Below are 20440 nucleotides of genomic sequence, written 5' to 3'. Positions count from 1 at the left end.
GTTATTTAAAACAGCAGCACATACATTTTAAAGGCTTAATATAAATAATCTTTTTTTTATTTATTTTCACGTATTTGGAATAATATTTTCACATATTTATATAAGGTTTTCATTCATTGTGAATTGTGCAGATTTTCTTTAATTAAAGATTAAAAAAATTGATCAAAAGACTGAAGAACTCCCATTTATATGTACAATAGGCAAAGAGCAATGTGCGAAGTGCCGTAATAAACTGAAACATAATAAAATTATTTTTTTATTGATCCGGTTTCATTAAACAGATAGCCACAGCACATGCAATAAGACATGTTCAATGTACCTAACACAGCGCTCTATTATAAACTACTCACTGCCTTCTATGCGCTAAAGTTGCATTTACCTGTATGATTGAATGGCCATAATTGATACTGTAATCATATTGCAGTTTACTCTACCCATAGCGCGCCTGGATTTTCAGGTTCATCCGCATACCTCTCTGGTTATTACAATAGAATTTCTAGGATCTCTGTCAGTCTGGTTTAACTCCTCACATGCCACCGAAATTACAGCGAAAGATAAACACTCATTTACAAAGAGAGCAGAATTCCTGATGAATACCACCACTGGGCTGGTTACTCCTGAAAAACCTGTAGCTCTGTGCAAGTAAAATGTGAAATATTTTTTTACGTTAGGTGCATGTACAATAAGTAAAGTGGCATTGTAACACTTTCAGGTACGAAGAGCACAGTACTCCCCTTGAGTGACAACGCGGTCATCTGCTTTTCTCTCTAGAACAGACTTTCTCAACCTTTTCAACATGGAGGAACCCTTGAAATAACCTTTCGGTCTCAGGGAACCCCTGTTAAAAATGGATATATCTACAACTCGTGATGGTCAGTGGAAGAGTGTTCCTTAAATCTGTGGTCTTAGGGAAGAATTTCCCCCCTACAGATAGCTAAAAAGATCATTGGTGTCAGTGGGAACTTATCTTGGAGGCAAAAATTGGTCATTGCTCAAGGAACCTCTAGCAACCTTTGGAGGAACCCTGGTTGAGAAACTCTGCTCTAGAAGAAGTCAGCATTGACTTCCTGGACTGAGAGGACACTGTCATATTAATCTTGCTGCCTGTGAAGTTCTTAGCGATGTTCACAAAATGTTTGGCACAGATTTGGTGCAGCCTCCCACCTTGTGCTTTGCTACAACTTCACCCAAAGGGTTGTTTGCTCCTCCAGCCCTCCTCTGCCACATTTGGCACTTATTTATTTTTTTTTTTTTTGGGGAGGGAGCAGGGGAAAGGGTACCTGGCACCCTTTGACAGGTACCTGCTCCCATTTCCACCCAGTTCTCTGAGGTGATCCAAGCAGAAATTCATCCCCTCCCCCCAGTGGCGTTGCTATGGGGGTGCGGGTCGCACCGGGTGACACCCGCCAGAGGGGTGACATCGGGGCTGCCGCCACCGCTACACGCTGTACTATATTACTTCTGCTTGCAGAGCTGCAGCGAAGCCATGCGGGGGAGGCTGCCTGTAACACTTCCCTGTCTTAAGCTGTCACTTGGGAATCTCCAATATCTCCGGAGGCAGCCGGAGTTGGTGGGAGAAGCTGGGGGGTGTGTCTGCCTCCTCCACTCCTCCCACAGACTCCTTCACTCTGGCTGATCCCGCAGCTGGAGGAGAAAAAGGTGAGAACACAGCAGCCCCCGGGTGTCTTCATCTCGGGGCATGCTGTAAGTTACTGCACACTGTCTGTCTCTACATAGAGTCCTAACCTGCCCTATGCCACCGCAACCTGCCCTATGCCACCCCAGCCTACCCTATACCAACCCAACCTGCCCTATGCCACAGTAACCTGCCCTATGCCACTGCAACCTGCCCTATGCCACTCCAACCTGCCCCATACCTCCCCAACCTGCCCTATACCACCCCAGCTTGCCCTATACCATCCTATACTATCATTTACAGGGGCCGTTTGGGGGTGTGTCCCGTGACCGTGTGCTGCCTGCAGGGCGCTGGGAAGGATAGACAGGAGGGGGTGACACCATGTTTTGCCGCACCAGTTGACACCAACCCTAGTGACGCCAATGCCTCCCCCCTTTGCCTGCAGCCTTCTGGGACACATTACAGGTCCCAGAAGACTGCAGGATCCTTCACAAAGCACAGCGTGACTCACGCATGCATAGTGATAAGCCAGCTGTGAAGCTGCTTGGGAGAGACTGAAGCTCCTCTTTAAACTTACTGCAATGGAAGCTTTAGGCACCATTCACACTTGTACGACTCCAAAGTTGCGCTGACTTCAGAGTGCAACTTTGGATAGATGCAACTTGGATACGACTTTGGCTTTGACCAGGGATAATGGACAACGGTTGCATTGTATAACATTCAGGTATGACTTTCATGCAACTTTTGAGGGTTAACATTGGAGTCTATGGCTCTTAAGTTGCATGAAAGTCGGACCAAAGTAGTGCATGAACTCCTTTGAAGTTGCTGCAACTTTAAGTTGCACATATATGAATGGTTATCTTTGGAAAACATGGGGAAGGACTTGCCATGCGACTTTGATGTCCAAGTGTGATTGGAGCCTTAACCACTGGTGTAAGTGTTAAAGTGGACCTCTTAGTAACTTTACAAGTCTATATTAAAAAAAATCCTGACATGTTTTAATCTACTGAAATAGAATATTTTTTTTTTTTGCAAAAACTTTTTCCATTTTATAAACACAAAAGCCATCTTTGAGCTCCAGTTGAGTGACTCAGCCTAGGCTGAGATGATGTCATCAGTCTTCTGCAGGCTGGAAGAAGCACTTTCTTAAGACCCGTACACACGATCAGAAACTCGGAAGTAAAATTTTGACCGATAAACGATCTGTCCATTTTCTGATCGTTAAGCCTCGTACACACGGTTCGATTGTTGTACGACCGAGCGTCTGATTTTTGTCAAAGGGGCGTGTGCAGGATTTTGCCTAGCATACTAACTATCCGCAAATTGACGTTTCACAAACACGAACATAATGACGTATTATGAGAGTATAAAGTGGAAATTAATTTCTCAAGCGCCACCCTTTGGGCCCCTTCTGCTAATTTCATGTTAGTAGAATTTTGATTTCAGATCATACAAAACAAATGCCTTTTAAAATACATTTGCGATAACTACATCAGTATCACCAGCAAAGCAGCATCGTTATTATCCCATTAAAGAAGATAAGAATGTGCGCTGCATTTCGACATTTCATCAACTGCCACGTCACCAATGTTAATTCTAGATTACGAACAGTAGTTTACAAGACCAAACTCTTCCCAGTCGTTCCTCGATTCCGATCATGTGTGTTTGTACTTTCGACTTTTGTGTGACGATTTCTGTACTGACCATCCGAAAACCAGATGTTGAGTTCACATCCGACAAAAATGTTATATTCTGCACATCCAGCTTTTGTCTGACGAAAAAGTAAAATCGGCTGTCGAAAGCACCGTACTAACGATCCTAATATCCGCAGACAGCTCGCCTTACGAATTTTCCCTTCTGATTTTCGTATCGTGTGTACGAGGTCTTAGTACGGTGCTTTTGACAGCGGATTATGAATTTTCTGAGAACAAAAACTGGATGTGCAGGCTCTAAAATATTTGTCGGATGTGAACACAATGTCCGATTTTTGTTTAATTAGTACAGTTTTAGGCCGAAAAAAAATTGTAAGAGCAAGACTACGCATGGTCAGAAACGAAAGAACACATAGAAAACAATTTAACACATTACGTAACTTCTGACGTTGAATTCTGTCTTACAAGAATTTGTGTATGGTGAGTAACCTCTTCACTTTTGATATGAGACTAGCAGCATACAAAAAACGGACAAAAATTTGCCTGATAATCTGATCGTGTGTATCCAGCATTAAGCCTCGTACACACGATCGGACTTTCATCAAGGAATTGTGTGATGACAGACTGTTTGCCTAAAATCCAACAGTTAGTACGCTCCATCAGACAATTGTTGGCCAAGTTTCTGCCAACAAATGTTGGATGGCAGGCCAGTAAATTTTCAGCGGCCAACGGTCTGTTGTCAGATTTTCTTATCGTCTGTACACAAATCCGTCACACAAAAGTCCAAAGTACAAACAAGCATGCTCGGAATGATGCTCAATGCTAACCAAACACAACATTAGCGGAAGGTCCTCTGAAAGGAAATAGTAGGTATTCTAGACGACCACCCGTCTGTTAGGTACACCAACAGCACCCTCAGATATCTGGAGACACCATGAAACGAGAAGCAAGTTATGCATTCGTAAAATGTCTGCCTTTATTAGATGTGTTACAGCTTATATATGGTTCAACATACCAATAGAAAGAGGGGAGGGGAGAGTGGTTTGTAAACTATTTATTTGTATAGAAATATATAGTTATATGGTTATACAAGTCAGTGACCCTCCAAGATACCTCATCATGAGTTAACACGGGTCAATGGGCTGTCTGGTTATGAGTCATAAGTAATGTATCCTGTCCCATGGCAGTAACAATGGTTTGGGCATATTACTACATGCCCAAAGGGTGGCGCTCAAGAGCTGAAATTCCTCGTAGTACGACACTACGTTCGTGTTTGTGGCACGACAATTGTGTACCGTTTGTATGCAAGACAAGTTCTTGGCACACGCCCTTCGGACAAAAGTCTGACACTTTGCGGAAAATCCGATCGCGCGCACGAGGCTTTAGTCTCCATTCCCTCAGTGAATAGCTGGTGAATGTCTGAATGGTGATGGATCTTGACACAGAGCCAACAACTCAGCATAACTTAAGCTAGCCATACACAGCTTGAATTTCAACCGAGACCTGTTGAGATGACCTAAATTCGAGTTGTGTATGGCTCTCTTGGCACCACCCGGCTTGACAAACTTTAACTGAAAAACTGAAGGAGCTGAGTGGAAAATTGTTGGCTTATCAGTGTGCCGCAACTGTATGAATACAATAGCCAGCAGCAGAGATCCCTCCATTGTTTAGTGTGGATGGAGGAACCTATGGGTTTTCTCTTGTTCTGCCTGCATCTACAGGCATGTGTCTATGACCATCCTTATTAGTACCGGCCAATGGCAATGACACTCCCCAGCCCAGTGCTCCCTTGATTCCCCCTTGGATTCCTGAGTGTTCCAATCCACCTTGCAGAGTTCCCAAGCTCCCCATGGTAATAATTTAAAACAAATAATTAGAATTTAAAAATTTCAAATAATTTAAAAACAAATAAAAAAAACCAGAAAAGTCAGACCTCAGAGAGAGAGAACAGCGATCCGATAGGCCTTCAATGAACAATGATTTCCCCCGATGAATGAACTCCTTTGTTCCAGATACATTTTCTGAAGGCGGTATGAGGTTTCTGCATTGAAGTACTGTATTTATATAAGGTAAAGGTGAGAGATCTGTGCTTTTAGCTTATCTGTGTGTCCTGCATCATTTAGGAATTCCATTTAGTAAAGGATCTTTAAGGTCTTGTTGACTAAAACGCCTCTGGTGCCATAAGTCAAATATTTACCTTGCAGAGCACACACCTAGGATTTTCCTTCTCAGCCTACAAGAGAAATTGCAAATTTTTTTCCCAGGACTCGCCATACCACATAAGTACTCCTTACTTAAAAGTAGTTGTTCTCTGTATTAGGGTAAAAAAAAAAAAAACTTTCACATGCAGCCTCCCCGATTCCCCCAAACACTTACCCGAGCCTGATTTCAACCCAGCAGTGCTGCTTTCGCTCTCTCCTCACAGGACTCAGTGGGAGCAACGGGAGCTATAGACTCCTGCTGCTGTCAATCAAATCCAGTGACGAGGGGGGATCACATTTTGGACAATTTCATGCTCCCAACTTTGTGGGAACAGTTTGGGGACGGCCCCTTCCTGTTCCAACATGACTGTGCACCAGTGCACAAAACAACGTTCATAAAGACATGAATGAGCGAGTTTGGGGTGGAGGAACTTGACTGGTCTGACCTCAACAGAACACCTTTGGGATGAATTAGAGCGGAGACTGCGAGCCAGACCTTCTCATTAGGGTTGCCACCTCATCCCTTTAAACCGGAACACATATGAATTACTCAGGCTCTGAGGCTAATTTAATGCAGATAAGGCACCAAGTGAGTTTAATTACCACTTTAATCAGCCACAGAACTGGTGTAATATGTGTTCAGGTTTAAAGGGATAAGGTGGCAACTCTACTTCTCATCCAACATCAGTGCCTGACCTCACAAATGCTCTTCTGGAAGAATGGTCAAACATTCCCATAGACACACTCCTAAACCTTGTGGACAGCCTTCCCAGAAGAGTTGAAGCTGTTACAGCTGCAAAGGGTGGGCCAACTCAATATTGAACCCTACGGACTAAGATTGCCATTAAAGTTCATGTGCGTGTAAAGGCACATGTCCCAATACTTTTGGTAATATAGTGTACCTCAACGGTGCTTGCATCCTTTTTGAGTCAGCTGACAGTTTTCCAACTGGTTGTTTTGATTTTTTCAATCGAGGGATATGGGGTGGGAGGCAGCTGACAGGGCCACCCAATGAGCGAATTTCAGGAACCTCGAGCTGGCCATACATTTGAGCGCTGAGCTGATTTGCTGAATGCTGATTTTCCAGCAGGACTGTTCGACTGAAGGTGGTCTAACAACTGGCTTCTGTTAAACAAAGAAGGCTACACACAGATCAACATTATTCTGGTTCCTGCTGCATCGGCAGAATTTCAAATCCATGTATGGCCAGCTATAGACTGAGGAGAGGCTGCTGACAGTGATCTTTAATAACATTACTGAAAAAGACATCTGTCTATAGGTAGGCAACCTTCCTCCCACAACTATGATATATTTTCTCAAATAGTTTGTCAAGTCCAATTTGTAAACCTGCCACAAGCCTGGGAATTTAAGCATGAGCATATTAAGAAAAAATTCAAAGATTTTAAAACTTGCCTGGTCACTATTGTTCATCCACAGAGCCAGAGTTGTATACAATGCCTAGACATACACGGGTTGATTTACTAAAACTGGAGAATGCAAAATCTGGCACATCTGTGCATGGTAGCCAATCAGGTTTTAACTTAACAGCTTTAATTTGTTCAATTAAGCTTTGACAAAAAAAAAAACCTAGAAGCTGGTTTCTATGCAGAGCTGCACCAGATTTTGCACTCTCTAGTTTTAGTAAATCAACCCCACAGTATACTTTTTGTATGCAATGCCCAAGCAATAAACTTGAACACTTGGTCAACCCCATAGGTGTTCGCAGCCTATTGCATTAGGGTGTGGACCCCAAGCTCCAACACATTTGCGTTTGACATATTTACCGGCTTCTTCCCTGCTCTCCATCCTGAAACAATGGGAAGAAGGGGGACCCGGGCAACAGAAGGAAGAGGAACAGGGAAAGGAGGGGTGACGGGGTGGCATATCTTAGTACCGATCCCTTATATTTTCCTCCTGTGGCAGCTGAATGTTGACAAAAGGGAGAGGAGGAGAAGCCTACTTTCAGCTGCTGCAGGAGGAAAATACAGATTGGATCCACTAAATTCCACCCCGCCACCTCTCCTGTCCAGGTTCTGAGGGTCGGCAAGGAAGGATTGTGATTTACCTGTCACCTGCCCACCATTGACAGGTTGCCAACCCCAGGATTAGGGTGTGCCCAGGCACACCTGGCACACCCCTTGCGCACGCCTATGGTCAACCCATTAACCATGGAGCACCCCTTTAAATAGTTTTTGGATCTAAGGGAACCCCAACTTAAATGATTAGACCTACAGTTTATGTTACTTCAGTCTGATTGATAGATTGTACAGACAGTGAAAATCATAGTGCTCCCATCCATAGGTGGTTAAGGTCAGTGTAGGCAGGAGATCAATCCTCCAGTGTTCTCTTTTCAAGGAACCTATTGCAACCTCTGGAGGAACCCCAGGGTCCCATGAAACCAGCCATAAAAGGCTGGTCTAGCAGAACATAGCTCAAGTGTCTTAAGGGCAGTGAGATAATTTCCTGTATCTCTGACAATCCTCCTGTAAAGTGACATAGACGGCATTCTTGCAAATTGTGAAAGATACTGCACTGCCAGGTCAGGTTACTTCCTTCTATTGAAGGCAATGATCAAGGGTAGTTACCTATTTTGGAAAAGAGAGCGATTGCTCATAGGTCATTAAAGCGTTTGTTAACCCAAAAAAAAATAAAACACGGATTCTGCTTTTTTAAAGCATGTTATATGACACAGTGCTTGTCCTGTGTCATTTGGCCCCCTGTAACACCTAAAAAAAACTTGGCTGATCCTGCCAGTTTCTCCCCACCCCTCTGTAAACTGACCACGGTGTGTCATGGCTGCTGAGACCAGACACCGTGGTCAGTTTACGTGCCTCTGTCATCAGCAGCCTGCTATCTTCTCTCCTCTCCCCCTTACCTCTCTGTGTGTGAGCCGCCCCTTCCCCCTCCTTCTGCTCTTATAACACTAACCTGTATACGCCATCAGCACTGCCTCCTATTACAGTGAATGATTTATAAATATAAATGCTGTAAATACCTAATTTAAGAGCCAAGATTGCGATCACATGACCAGCCAGCTCTCTCCTCCTCTCCTCCTCCCCTCCAGACTGACATCAGCAGAGAAATTTCAGCCCTGCCCACTGCATCTCTCAGAGGAGGAAAGGAGAAAGCTGGCCAGTCATGTGATCGCAATCTCGGCAGTGAAATGAGGTATTCACACACAGAGGGGATACTACAACAGGAGACAGTGCTGATGGAGTATACAGGTTAGAGTGGCTTAACAACCACTTTAAAGTGTAACTAAAGGCAAAACTTTCATGTTGCATTTTGGGTAGCTTAAAGGAGGGTAAAACTAGGGTTGCACCGATACCGAGTATTTGCCCGAGTACTTGTACTTGGGCAAATGCTCCGATGCTTAACCCGATACCTGGACAGTCAGGGGTGATCGGTGCGGTGCTGGGGAGGAGATACAATCACCGATCTCCCTGTATAGATTTCAATAAAGCAACTGACAGCCGCTTCTCCTCCTCTCCCTCCCGCGGCTTTCAGCCGCTTGTTTATTGAAATCTATACAGAGAAATCAGTGATTGTAACTCCTCCCCAGCGCCGCACCAATCACCCCTGCCTGCCCCACATATCCTCCTCCAGTCCCCCTCTGTGCTCCTCGGCCCCCCTCTGTCCTCGATCTGTCAGGATGGAGAGCGGAGGAATGAGCCGGTAACAGAGTCAGCGATCACTCTGTTCATTCATAACTGTCGCTGAGCATCGTAAACTGTTTCAGAAATAGGCCTGGTCCTAAAGTGGTTAATAACATCCAATTACAATGTGTCATGATTGTATTCGCTATATTATTATTTTTTTTTTTTTGCTATTTTTTTTCCCCGAAAGTAGTGTTACCCTTTAACATCTAAAAATATATTCAATCCTTGGTCCACTTTATGCATGTACCTGCTGGCAAGATTTACATTTTTACTCTTAAGATTGATAGAAATTTTTACACACCGGCATTTACAGGTTTAGCACAGATTCAGCAAACGGATTGAGGCCCAAAACCCATAAAAATGAAGACACCGATTGATCACCTTTACACAAACACTGACTGCATACAATAAAAGGATGGTTCCTTTTATTAAAAATGTAAACATCTCCTAATTTTTTTACAACAGTAGAGGGCAACATATCCGCAAAGTCAGAACCTTCATGGCCGCTATGCCCAGATATATACAATGATCTATGTTCCCGCGACCTTGGTTCCTTCCTCAGTCCATCATGTACAGTCCCAGACACAAAACACTTTGAACGGGTCCAGTAGCATCATGCAGAGCACTTGAGAAGAAAAAAACCCAAAAAAAACAAAAAAAACATGCAGAGCAATGCTTTGCAGAGCCCTCAGAACAGGCCGTGATGGCACGTTCGGATAATCTTTGGCACTTGATGGCAAAGGAATACCTATCTTGGCCCCAAGAAACACCCATCTATGTGACCGTGTGATGTCCTGTGATATCAGGCAGTGACGTTATGTGTTGTTTTTAAATACAACCCTTGTAAGGCTGGAATATAAATTATCTGCAGCAATGAATTATAGTGGGCACATGTATGTAACAGTGTCTTGTTTTGTCTCTCATATACTCAGCTGGGAATGTAATAGAAACAGCCACCCCGTCTCTAAATATTACAAAGTATAGGGGTGTCCGCCCCAATCGGGCAATTACTTTTGCTGACTGCTGAGCTGATTGAATATAATTAGAGACATCTCTGTGACCTAGCTGGGTGCTTTCTGTAAAATGGGGCTCCAGACTAACATGAGCAGTTACTCTGTTCTTTTGGAGAGGAGTCGGTAAGGTGTGCGGTACCACTGGATGGCACCGGTCCGTTCTCCAGGCTTTCATTCATCTTCTCACAGATGACGTCCACCAAACGCTCGAAGACTTGTTTCACATTGATGTTTTCTTTTGCGCTGGCCTCAAAAAACTCAAACCCTGAGGAGGAAGCAAAGCGAAGCCTGTTACGTGTCGTAATGATGGGCTGAGTGTAGATAAGGGTTTGCACAAAGTTCAAATTGCATATTGCTTTTATTATCAAACTTTTCCTAGGAACATGAAAGAAGACCATAAAACAGTGGAAGGAGTATCTGGTTGATGCCAATGCTCAATGCTTATGTATAGATTGCCTCTCATGGAGATCTGTACTATCCAGTAGATGATGTATGTCAAATGCCCAAAAAATCTTTTGAAGGTTTGAAGGGTCATGGTGGAATGAACACCATCCTGTACAGGAATCTCCATCACTAGCAGGTTATTTGGCAGACTATACCTGCCAATTAAACTTCAAAAGGAAAACATCAGAATTAACTCTGGTTCCATAACTTTTCCAATAGCAAAGATCCCCAGATCTTCCCTGTAGACCAGGGGTCTCCAAACTTTTTAAACAAAGGGCCAGTTTACTGTCCTCCGGACTTTGGGGGGGGTCGGACTGTGGCCATTGGGAGGAGAAAATGTCCTGGTATCAGTGGGAGTAAAAAAAATACATCTTCGGTATTAGGGGGAGGAATAATGCCCTATTGCTGGTGCCAGTGGGAGAAATAGTGCCCCATTGTTGGTGTCAGTGGGAGGAATAGTGACTTATCGTTGGTTTCAGTGGGAAGAATAGTGTTCCATCATTGGTGTCAGTGGGAGGAATAGTGCCCTATCGCTGGTGTCAGTGGGAGGAATAGTGCCCCATCATTGGTGTCAGTGGGAGGAATAGTGCCCCATCATTGGTGTCAGTGGGAAGAATAGTGCCCTATCGCTGGTGCCAGTGGGAGGAATAGTGCCCCATCATTGGTGTCAGTGGAAGGAATAGTGACCCATCGTTGGTTTCAGTGGGAAGAATAGTGTTCCATCACTGGTGTCAGTGGGAGTAATAGTGCCCTATCGCTGGTGTCAGTGGGAGAAATAGTGCCCCATTGTTGGTGTCAGTGGGATTAATAGTGCCCCATCCTTGGCGTCAGTAGCAGGAATATAGCCCTATTGGTGTCAATGGGAGGAATAGTGCCCCATCATTGGAGTCAGCGGGATTAATAGTGCCCTAACGCTGGTGCCAGTGGGAGAAATAGTGCCCCATTGTTGGTGTCAGTGCGATTAATAGCGTGCCATTGTTGGTGTCAGTTTGAGGAATAGTGCCCCATCGTTGGCATCAATGGGAGAAATAGTGCCCCATTGTGGTGTCAGTGGGAGGAATAGTGTCTTATATCAGTGGAAGGAAAAGTGCCCCAAGAGCCGGATAAAGGCAAGCAAAGGGCCGCATCCAGCCCCTGGGCTGCAGTTTGGAGACCCCTTCTGTAGACTTTGCAGTACTACAAATGCTAAGAATACCCATCAAGCCTCCCAGAAATCCAGTGCGTTGCTAACTCTGTCTTTTTTGCACAATTATTAGTTAGCAGTGTCCCCATCTCTGTGAACTACATAACACCTCGCCTATGTTATGAAGAAGAGGGGAGGTGTTCTGAAGTCCTAATACATGTCCTTTTCTAGAATGAGAACACTCTATAGATATAGAAGGGTGGGTGTCATCACCCTAGGGCAGGAGGTGTGTTACTAGCAGGATCATCAGGTGAAAATAAAGAGAAAAGGGCCTAACAAAAGAAAATGAATGCAGCCACCACATCAAAGGACCAGTAACCTGCAAAATAATACAGGTTTGTTCTTGGGTTGTATTGGTAATATAAAAAACTGTATTTTCATAATAGTTCTCATTCCAGAATACTTGATGATGTCATGAGACTACAATCCCCATTCAGAGCGAATCCCATTCATCAGGTACCTAGTTCCTCAGCCAACCTACGACCGTCTTCAGCTGGGATTATTCGCTCATCCTCCAAGTCACATTTGTTCCCTACCAGCAGGACCTGTGCGTTGTCCCAGGAGTATGTCTTGATTTGTGTCGCCCTGTCAAGTAAAGAAACAGACATGTAAAATTTGGGGACCCAATCAGATTGTGATATTTAAGCGTCAGTCCTCTCACAGGTGATATTATAAGCTTTATGTAAGTCTGGTGGGCTAAGTCACAAGCCAACTCCGTATTGTGAACCCAAGTGCCAAGATTTCCTGAACAATGTTCATGGGTCTTCTCTTGCCCACCTTGGAATTTTGGGTCTTTCTTTGTATATTGTTTTATTCTTCACTATATGAAATAAATTAAAAATCCATCAAATACCGTATACACTCGAGTATAAGCCGACCGAATATAAGCCGAGGCACCTAATTTTACCACAAAAAAAACTGGGAAAACTTATTGACTTGAGTATAAGCCTAGAGTGAGAAATGCGCAGCTACTGTAAGTGGAAAAGAGGGTCAACAATGCCCATTTGCAGCCTCACTGTGCCCATTTTCAGCCATAGGTCCCCCGAGCTTCAAACTCGGTAGTTAAGGGTTCCTAGATGCCCCCTAATTGCAGCCAAAATTTGGGGGCTCTGGACCCAAAGGGTCCCGTCCTGAAATGACATTGCTGCAGATGGACACAGTTGACCGACTTTGGGGACCTGTATCTCGGGGGCACTTGGAGCTAGGAACCCCAAATTTGGAGTGCAAACCCAGTGGAACTAGCACTACAACATATCCAGCTGGGGTTCCTAGCACCAAGTGGCCCCGAGATACGTGGCCCCAAATTTGGTTTGGAAAATGTCAAGCACTTTTCTACAGCAGAGAATGACATTTTCCGACTTTGGGGCCCCGTATCTCGGGGCCACTTGGTGCTAGGAACCCCAGCAGAAAATTGCTTGACTCGAGTATAAGCTGAGGGGGGCATTTTCAGCACAAAAAAATGTGCTGAAAAACTAGGCTTATACTCTAGTATATACGGTAGGCTGGATTGGCCACAGCAGGGGTGCAGGCCTTAAAAAGTCAAGCACAGAGGTTTCTGGAGTCCCAAGCATGACAGACTATGTACATACTTTGGTCATATTGGCAATTTCAGAGAATAGGTCTATTTTTAACGGGATAGAAGTTAATTGTCAGATTCATTGGAAATGACAACAAAGAAAAATTCCCAGCTCAACTTACCAGCCAGCCTGCAACACACCGAATGTACTGGGGTGCCGTGGCGTGGCCTCTGCAGCTTACGCATGTTTTTGCAAATGTGTGCAAACTAAACCCCTGTTTTTAATGTGAATTGTTAGACAGGACAATTCGGTTTGTTGCAGGCTGGCTGGCAAGTTGAGCTGGGAATTTTTGTTGTTGTTTGACATGCGTCACCCTTTCATGTGCTCTTTGCTGTTAAGGCATATATAGGTTGGGATAGTTGCCGTATGTTTGTATCAATTTGACTGAAAACCATTGAAGCATATAAGGAGAAGCTGGACACTATTAAACCCTGGTGCATGTACCATATATAAATACTTCATGGCCTTCTTACATTGTGACTTTTAAAGGAGTTGTAAAGGCAGAAGGTTTTTTTATCTTAATGCATTCAATGCTTAAAAATAAAAACCTTGTGTGTGTAGCAGCCTCCCCAACACCCCCCTAATACTTACCTGAGTCCCATCTCTATCCAGCGATGTCCACGAGTCCCTTAGCCGTTCGGGACACTCTCCCCTGATTGGCTGAGTCACAGCAGCAGGACCATTGGCTCCCGCGGCTGTCAATCAAAGTCAGTCAGCCAATCAGGAGAGAAAGGGGGTGCCGAACGGCAGCTCCATGTCTGAATGGTCACACGGAGCTGCAGCTCGGTTTGGGTGCCCCCATAGCAAGCTGGTTGCTGTGGGGGCACGCGACAGGAGGGAGGGGCCAGGAGCACAGAAGAGGGACCCGAGAAGCGGAGGATCTGGGCTGTTCTGTGCAAACTCACTGCAACAGAGCAGGTAAGTAGAACATGTTTGTTAGTAAAAAATAATGCGAATTTACAATCACTTTAAAGAGTATTTTTGAGCAAAAAAAACAAACACTATTCAGCGCTGAAATACATTTGCATTTGCCCGAGGTTGGAGGAGCACTCAGCACTGAGTTCAAAGCAGAATTTCAGGTTTAATTTCAATTTAAATAGTTTGTTTGGGCCAAGCTGGTTACAGAACAAAGCAATTGTTGTGTTTGCTGTAATGGACTATAGTTGCATCAGCTACATACACCAAGCTGTGTTGTGTCAGCAGTAAGGGCGTCTTCCCATCTGCTGCAAGAATTAAACACTACATACAGTAAGCTGTGCCATTTCCCACGGGCAGTACGGGCCACTTCCCATTTGTTGCCAGAATTAATGAGAGACAGGCTGAGTGCTCCTCCATCATTCAGGAGAAGCCTTGTATTTATATCATTGAGTACAAGGTTCTCTCTGATTGGCCGATTTCTAGAGGCAGGCAGCTGACGCTATGATTTCCACCACAGCCAATCAGAGAAAGCCTTTTATTCATTGATTAACATACAAGACTTCTCCTGAACAGTGGAGCAGCACTCAACCCGACTCTCTTCAATTCCAGCAGCAGACGGGATTATCTCCCGTACTGCTCTTGGGACAGAGCGCCACTTACTGTATGCAACTAATGCTACTGCAGTCCATTGAAAACACCCAGCAGCTGCATTGATCTGCAATGGAAATGGTTGGTTTGAGCCAGCTTGGCCCAAACCAACTATTTCAAGTGAAATTAACCCTGGAGTTCTAGTTTAAGCACTTTAAACATGCTGCAAGTGCAGAAAAATACCAGGTAAACTGCCAGAAAATCTGTGTGATCACAGCCAGTGTGAAAGCCTGAGTGCTTTCACACTGGAGCGGTCCGCTGGCAAGACGTCAAAAAAAGTCCTGCAAGCCGCATCTTTGCAGTGCTGTAGGAGTGGTGAATACACTGCTCCTAAAGCGCCCCTGTCCATGAAATCAATAGGCCGCGCCGCCGAACTGCTGGCATAGCGCTGCTACAGTGGCGCTTTGCAGGCGGTTTTAACCCTTTTTCGACCGCTAGCGGGGGTTAAAAGTGCCCTGCTAGCGGCCGAAAACCTCCGCAAAAACGACGACGCCCCAGCATGAAAGTAGCCTTATAGTGAAAGGCAACTGGTGTTTTCTATTTAACAGGGTCTTAATGGCCCATCAACATGCATCACAGTTAAACTTTGGAATGTGTCTTTGCAAAGTTAAGCTAAATTAAATCCTTTCTTATTTTTGCTTGGGAATAGAGTGTAGCGGGATTAGAAGTCTTGTCAGTTTTTGGGGATGTCTACACCCCTGATAGGGTGAAGGCACCTCCCAAATTTTACCAGTTTCTCCTTCAAATTTATTCACTTCCTGTCACATAGCCAAACAGGAAGTGAGGGTAAAACCCTGTCTTTCCTTGGGGACACACAGGTCAATCTAAATAGTTTCCCGATTAGGTAAATTGCGTTCTAGCACTTTGTTGTGTACACCTCAAATTATTAGGTATTTTGGGGTTAGGTATTCTGAGCATGCCCAGAAAAATGCAAGTGCTGTTCACACACAAAAAGCTAGCACAAAATAAGCCCATCATCCAGCATGCTACAAAATTACAGATGGGACAAACACCCCCCAGTCCAGGGGGGCAAACAAAGAGCCTAACATGGGCAAAAGTTATACAACAAATACCATTGCAGTCTTTGGGAACTGACTTGTTAATTTTGCTAGTCCCCACTTGGCTGGCTTATATTCTAGTTATTGGCCTTAAAATGGGTATGGGGGCCCAGGTCCCACCCTGAGGGACATATATCAATGTCACCAATTTGGACAACCCCAAAAACGAAACAAGTAGAAGTGCCTTAAAAATGCAAAATTGCTTAAAGTGATTGTAAAGGATCGTTTTTTATTTTTTTTAAATAACAAACAAGTCATACTTACCTCCACTGTGCAGCTTGTTTTGCACAGAGTGACCCCAAACATCCTCTTCTGGGGTCCCTCGGTGGCTCTCGCGGCTCCACCCCGCATCAGATAACCCTAGGAGAAGCGCTCTCCTGAGGGGGTTACCGTGCGGGTGCGCTCCCGAGTCCAGCATTTGCGTCCATAGACACGAATGTCGGACTCGGCCCCGCCCCCCCAGGCACCCGCGTCATTGGATTTGATTGACAGTAGCGGGAGCCAATGGCTGTGCTGCTATCAATCTATCCAATCAACAGCTGGGACCCCATGGAGAATGGGACAGCATGTCCCCATCCGAAGAGAGGAAGAGGCTCAGGTAAGTAAAATGGGGGGGATGGGGGGCCGTTGACTGCCAGGTGTTTTTTCACCTTAATGCATCGAATGCATTAAGGTGAAAAAAACACCAGCGTTTACAACCCCTTTAAAAGCTAGTAACTTGGGGGGGGCTTACTCTGCCTGTTAAGTGGTGCATCTGTAGCATGTATCCAAAATTCTGCTTCAAAAATGTACGGCTTTAGAGAAAACTTACAAATCTACGTTGCAGCTGCAAGATTTTAACCCAAAACCAAAAAAAAGCCTGCCCCCCAATACATACAAGGCCATTTGGGTCTGTTAAGGCTTAAAATGAGAACCCCCATGTGAAAAATACCACCCCAAACTAAAAAAATAGTGTGTCCCTCCCACACACTAACAAACCCCTAGCCAAACACACAGCAAGCCAGCCCATAAAAGTGGATGGATGCTTGGGGGCAGGAGGGGCTCGGGCACCCCAAAAGTCAACCACCTTGTTCCCATATTCAGGGGACAAGGGCCTCTTCCACACAACTCTAGGCTGGTGTTGTGGGGGGCTGCAGACAGGGGGCTTTACAGAATGTGGAAAGCCCCTTTAAGCTAGTGGGTACAAGGTGCTTTGTGGTTGGTATTGGGCTGAGCCCAACATGCCCCAAAGGCAGCCAGCTATGTTGAGTGGATGTGGCCTTGTATGGTTCAGAAGGGTGTTGGGCGATCGCTCTTCTCGTCCCTTTCCTAGCTGGCCCCTGTTGTATGCTCTGACAAAGGAAGTGGTTTGGATTGGTGAAGGCAGCTCACAGAATTTTGAGAATGGAGTGGAGTGTGGAGTTCCCCTTTAAAAGCAAAAGCTAGCCCATGGAAATCCAAAGGATTAGAGGGGGGAGACAAGAGCATTGGAGAATGGAGTGTGGAGTTCCCTTTTAAAAGAAAAAAGGTTAAATTGCCCTTTTAGGAGGAGCTAGAGGAGCCAGAGTCTTTTTACATAATGTTTAAGGTGCATGTCACATGTTGGCAACGTAACATGCTAACATGACCTGTGTGCAAATCTCCTTACAAAAATACATAAAGGTGAACCAGCGTAAAAAAAAAATGTGCCAAGTTTAGAGGTGCGCTTGTTAAACCCGTGCAATTGCATGTACGTTGTTTAACAACTCATGTGAATGAGCGCAAGAGCCGCTTGCGCATGCGCAGTGTTTACATTGATCTCACGCAGTTCTAAACTTACTTGCAGGCACAGCAGGCTTTCTCTGAAAAAGTTACTTTCTCATTCTATTTTGGGCATATTTGTTACTTGGGCAGTTGTTACTAAACTTCCTCACATCACCCCATAATATTGGCACCTCCATCTTCTGTCAATATTGAATTGGAGATGCCGTGCGCCACGTCCATAGTGGCGCACAGATTGCATTCTCCCATGCACCGAGGTCGCTACAGTAAATGGGGGATTCGAGCTCCGTTACCGGCACAACGTTTTGTAAATATGAAAATGTGCGTTGCGCCTCGCCGTGCACCTTTACTGATGGCGCACGGCTTTTGTAAATCACCCCCTCTGTCTTTACCTCGTTCCTCTCCATGCATACATTGATTTCTTTCCATATCGCTGCCTTAACTCACATGGGCCTGTCCACAAATTGCATAGGAAATAAGTTCTTGGGAGAGGTAGTTCTGGGTGGCGTGCCTAAAGCCTCGTACACACGATCAGATTGTTGGCCAACAAAAACGTGGAATTTTGTCCGAAGGCCACTGGCCCAAACTTGTCTTGCATACGCACGGCCACACAATTGTTGGCCAACAATTATGAACGTAGTGACGTACTACATGGTTTTTCAGCTCTTTAGCACCACCCTTTGGGCTCCTTCTGCTAATTTTGTGTTAGTAGAAGTTTGGTGAGTGTTGATTCGCACTTTCATTTCACGCTTTTCAGTTCGTTTCTGAACGGCCGTTCGTCAACCAGACTTGTTGCGGAATTGGAGGAGATAACGTGTTATTTATTATTGGCCTTGGAGTTATTGCTTTGACATTATTTTTGTTGCTTGAATAATAATGATTTGATTTGGTATATTTTCTATATTTTTGGATGCATAGAATGCACTTTTTGGTTAAAAGTTCTATTGGCAGATAGCATGTCTAATTTTATTTGTTTTCTTTTTTTAATGCACAATAATAAAATTGTGTAGAATAATACTTGGCTATGTGTTTTACTTCAAATGGCAGTTTGGGAGTAGGCAGTTACATTTAAAAAAAATACAATGTAAAATTAACAAGGGACACCAACATAGTTGTATCTTTGATCTTAAAAACTACGGGATAATGGTGTTGTGGTAACTTGCCCAAATTTAAAAAAAATATATTATTATTCTTGATATCACTGGAAAAAAAAAAGCCTTTAAAAAAAAAAAAAAAGCCTTAGACGGGCTTGTGTACACACGCTTGGAAAATCCGACAACACACATTTGTCCACAGAAAATTTGAAAACCTGCTAGCCAACATTTGTGGGTGGAAAGTCCGACAACATTTGTCCGATGGAGCGTACACACGGTCGGATTTACCGACAACAGCCTGTCATCGAACATTTCCCGTCGTAAAGTCTGTTCATGTGTACGGGGCCTAAGTCATTAATAACTGAGCTCTCAGCAGACGTACCTGCATGAATTTTACAACCCTGGTTATGATGTCACAGGAAGTTATAAAATATGTTTCTTGCTATAGGAACAAAATGGAAGAAAACTATAATGCAGGGGGATGCTATAGAATGGGGAAGGGAGGTTTAAAGGTAAATTTGGCTAATATCTTAATATCATCTATATGTGAGTTTAATGGAGACATATTTGTGCAAGCCCCCAGAAAACTGTTACCTTTTCTCTGATGTACATAACTTCATTAACAAAAAACATAATCTGTGTTTGTTTACCAGTCTTGCACAGCGTTGAAGGACTCCACGTTGGAAATATCATACATAAGCAGGAAACCCATGGCTCCACGATAATAGGCCGTGGTGATGGTCCGATACCTCTCCTGGCCAGCTGTGTCCTGCATAGATAGGAACAGAGTGTGAAGGTTAAAGCAAGGTCATTGTGACTCTGATAGTGTGTTCCAAGCGTGTTCCAGCTGCAGATAACAATTTTAGGGAAATTATAGAACATGTTTAGTGAACACTTACATGGAGTTATTACTGTAATGTACACTTAAAAAAAAATGAATTTACCTTCTACCGACTGGGCGCAGGGCAGTATTCCAACATGATAATGACCCCAAACACACCTCCAAGATGACCACTGCCTTGATAAAGAAGCTGAGGGTAAAGGTGATGGGCTGGCCAAGCATGTCTCCAGACCTAAACCCTATTGAGCATCTGTGGGGCATCCTCAAACGGGAGGTGGAGGAGCGCAAGGTCTATAACATCCACCAGCTCCGTGATGTCATCATGGAGGAGTGGAAGAGGACTCCAGTGGCAACCTGTGAAGCTCTGGTGAACTCCATGCCCAAGAGGGTTAAGGCAGTGCTGGAAAATAATGGTGGCCACACAAAATTGGCCCAATTTGGACATTTTCACTTAGGGGTGTACTCACTTTTGTTGCCAGCGGTTTAGACATTAATGGCTGTGTGTTGAGTTATTTTGCGATGACAGCAAATTTACACTGTTATACAAGCTGTACACTCACTACTTTACATTGTAGCAAAGTGTCATTTCTTCAGTGTTGTCACATGAAAAGATAGAATAAAATATTTACACAAATGTGAGGGGTGTACTCACTTTTGTGAGATATTGTACATCACTCCCGTCACTGAAACATTCTTAATTAACAACTTAAGATGACCTCTCCTCTCTGAGCTGACTATACATTTGTATTTGCTGCTATGCTGAACTCCAAATAGTT

At 44.3% G+C, this 20440-nt stretch overlaps 1 protein-coding gene across 1 annotated transcript in view; it reads right to left on the bottom strand.

Moving 5' to 3' along the window:
- Positions 1-9551: 9551 nt before the first annotated feature.
- RAB3D (RAB3D, member RAS oncogene family) overlaps positions 9552-20440 on the bottom strand; it is a 50009-nt gene continuing 39120 nt past the window's right edge. The window contains exons 3-5 of the mRNA XM_073622697.1: positions 19474-19592; positions 12249-12373; positions 9552-10426 (exon numbers count right to left, since the gene is read on the bottom strand). Of these exons, the coding sequence (XP_073478798.1) occupies positions 10245-10426; positions 12249-12373; positions 19474-19592 (426 nt within the window). The 3' untranslated portion in view covers positions 9552-10244. The remainder of the gene's footprint in view (positions 10427-12248; positions 12374-19473; positions 19593-20440) is intronic.

Source organism: Aquarana catesbeiana, linkage group LG03, assembly GCF_042186555.1.
Source record: "Aquarana catesbeiana isolate 2022-GZ linkage group LG03, ASM4218655v1, whole genome shotgun sequence".
Taxonomy (NCBI): Eukaryota; Metazoa; Chordata; class Amphibia; order Anura; family Ranidae; genus Aquarana; species Aquarana catesbeiana.
Note: the sequence above shows the minus strand (reverse complement) of the source record. Positions and strands in the feature narration are given on the sequence as shown.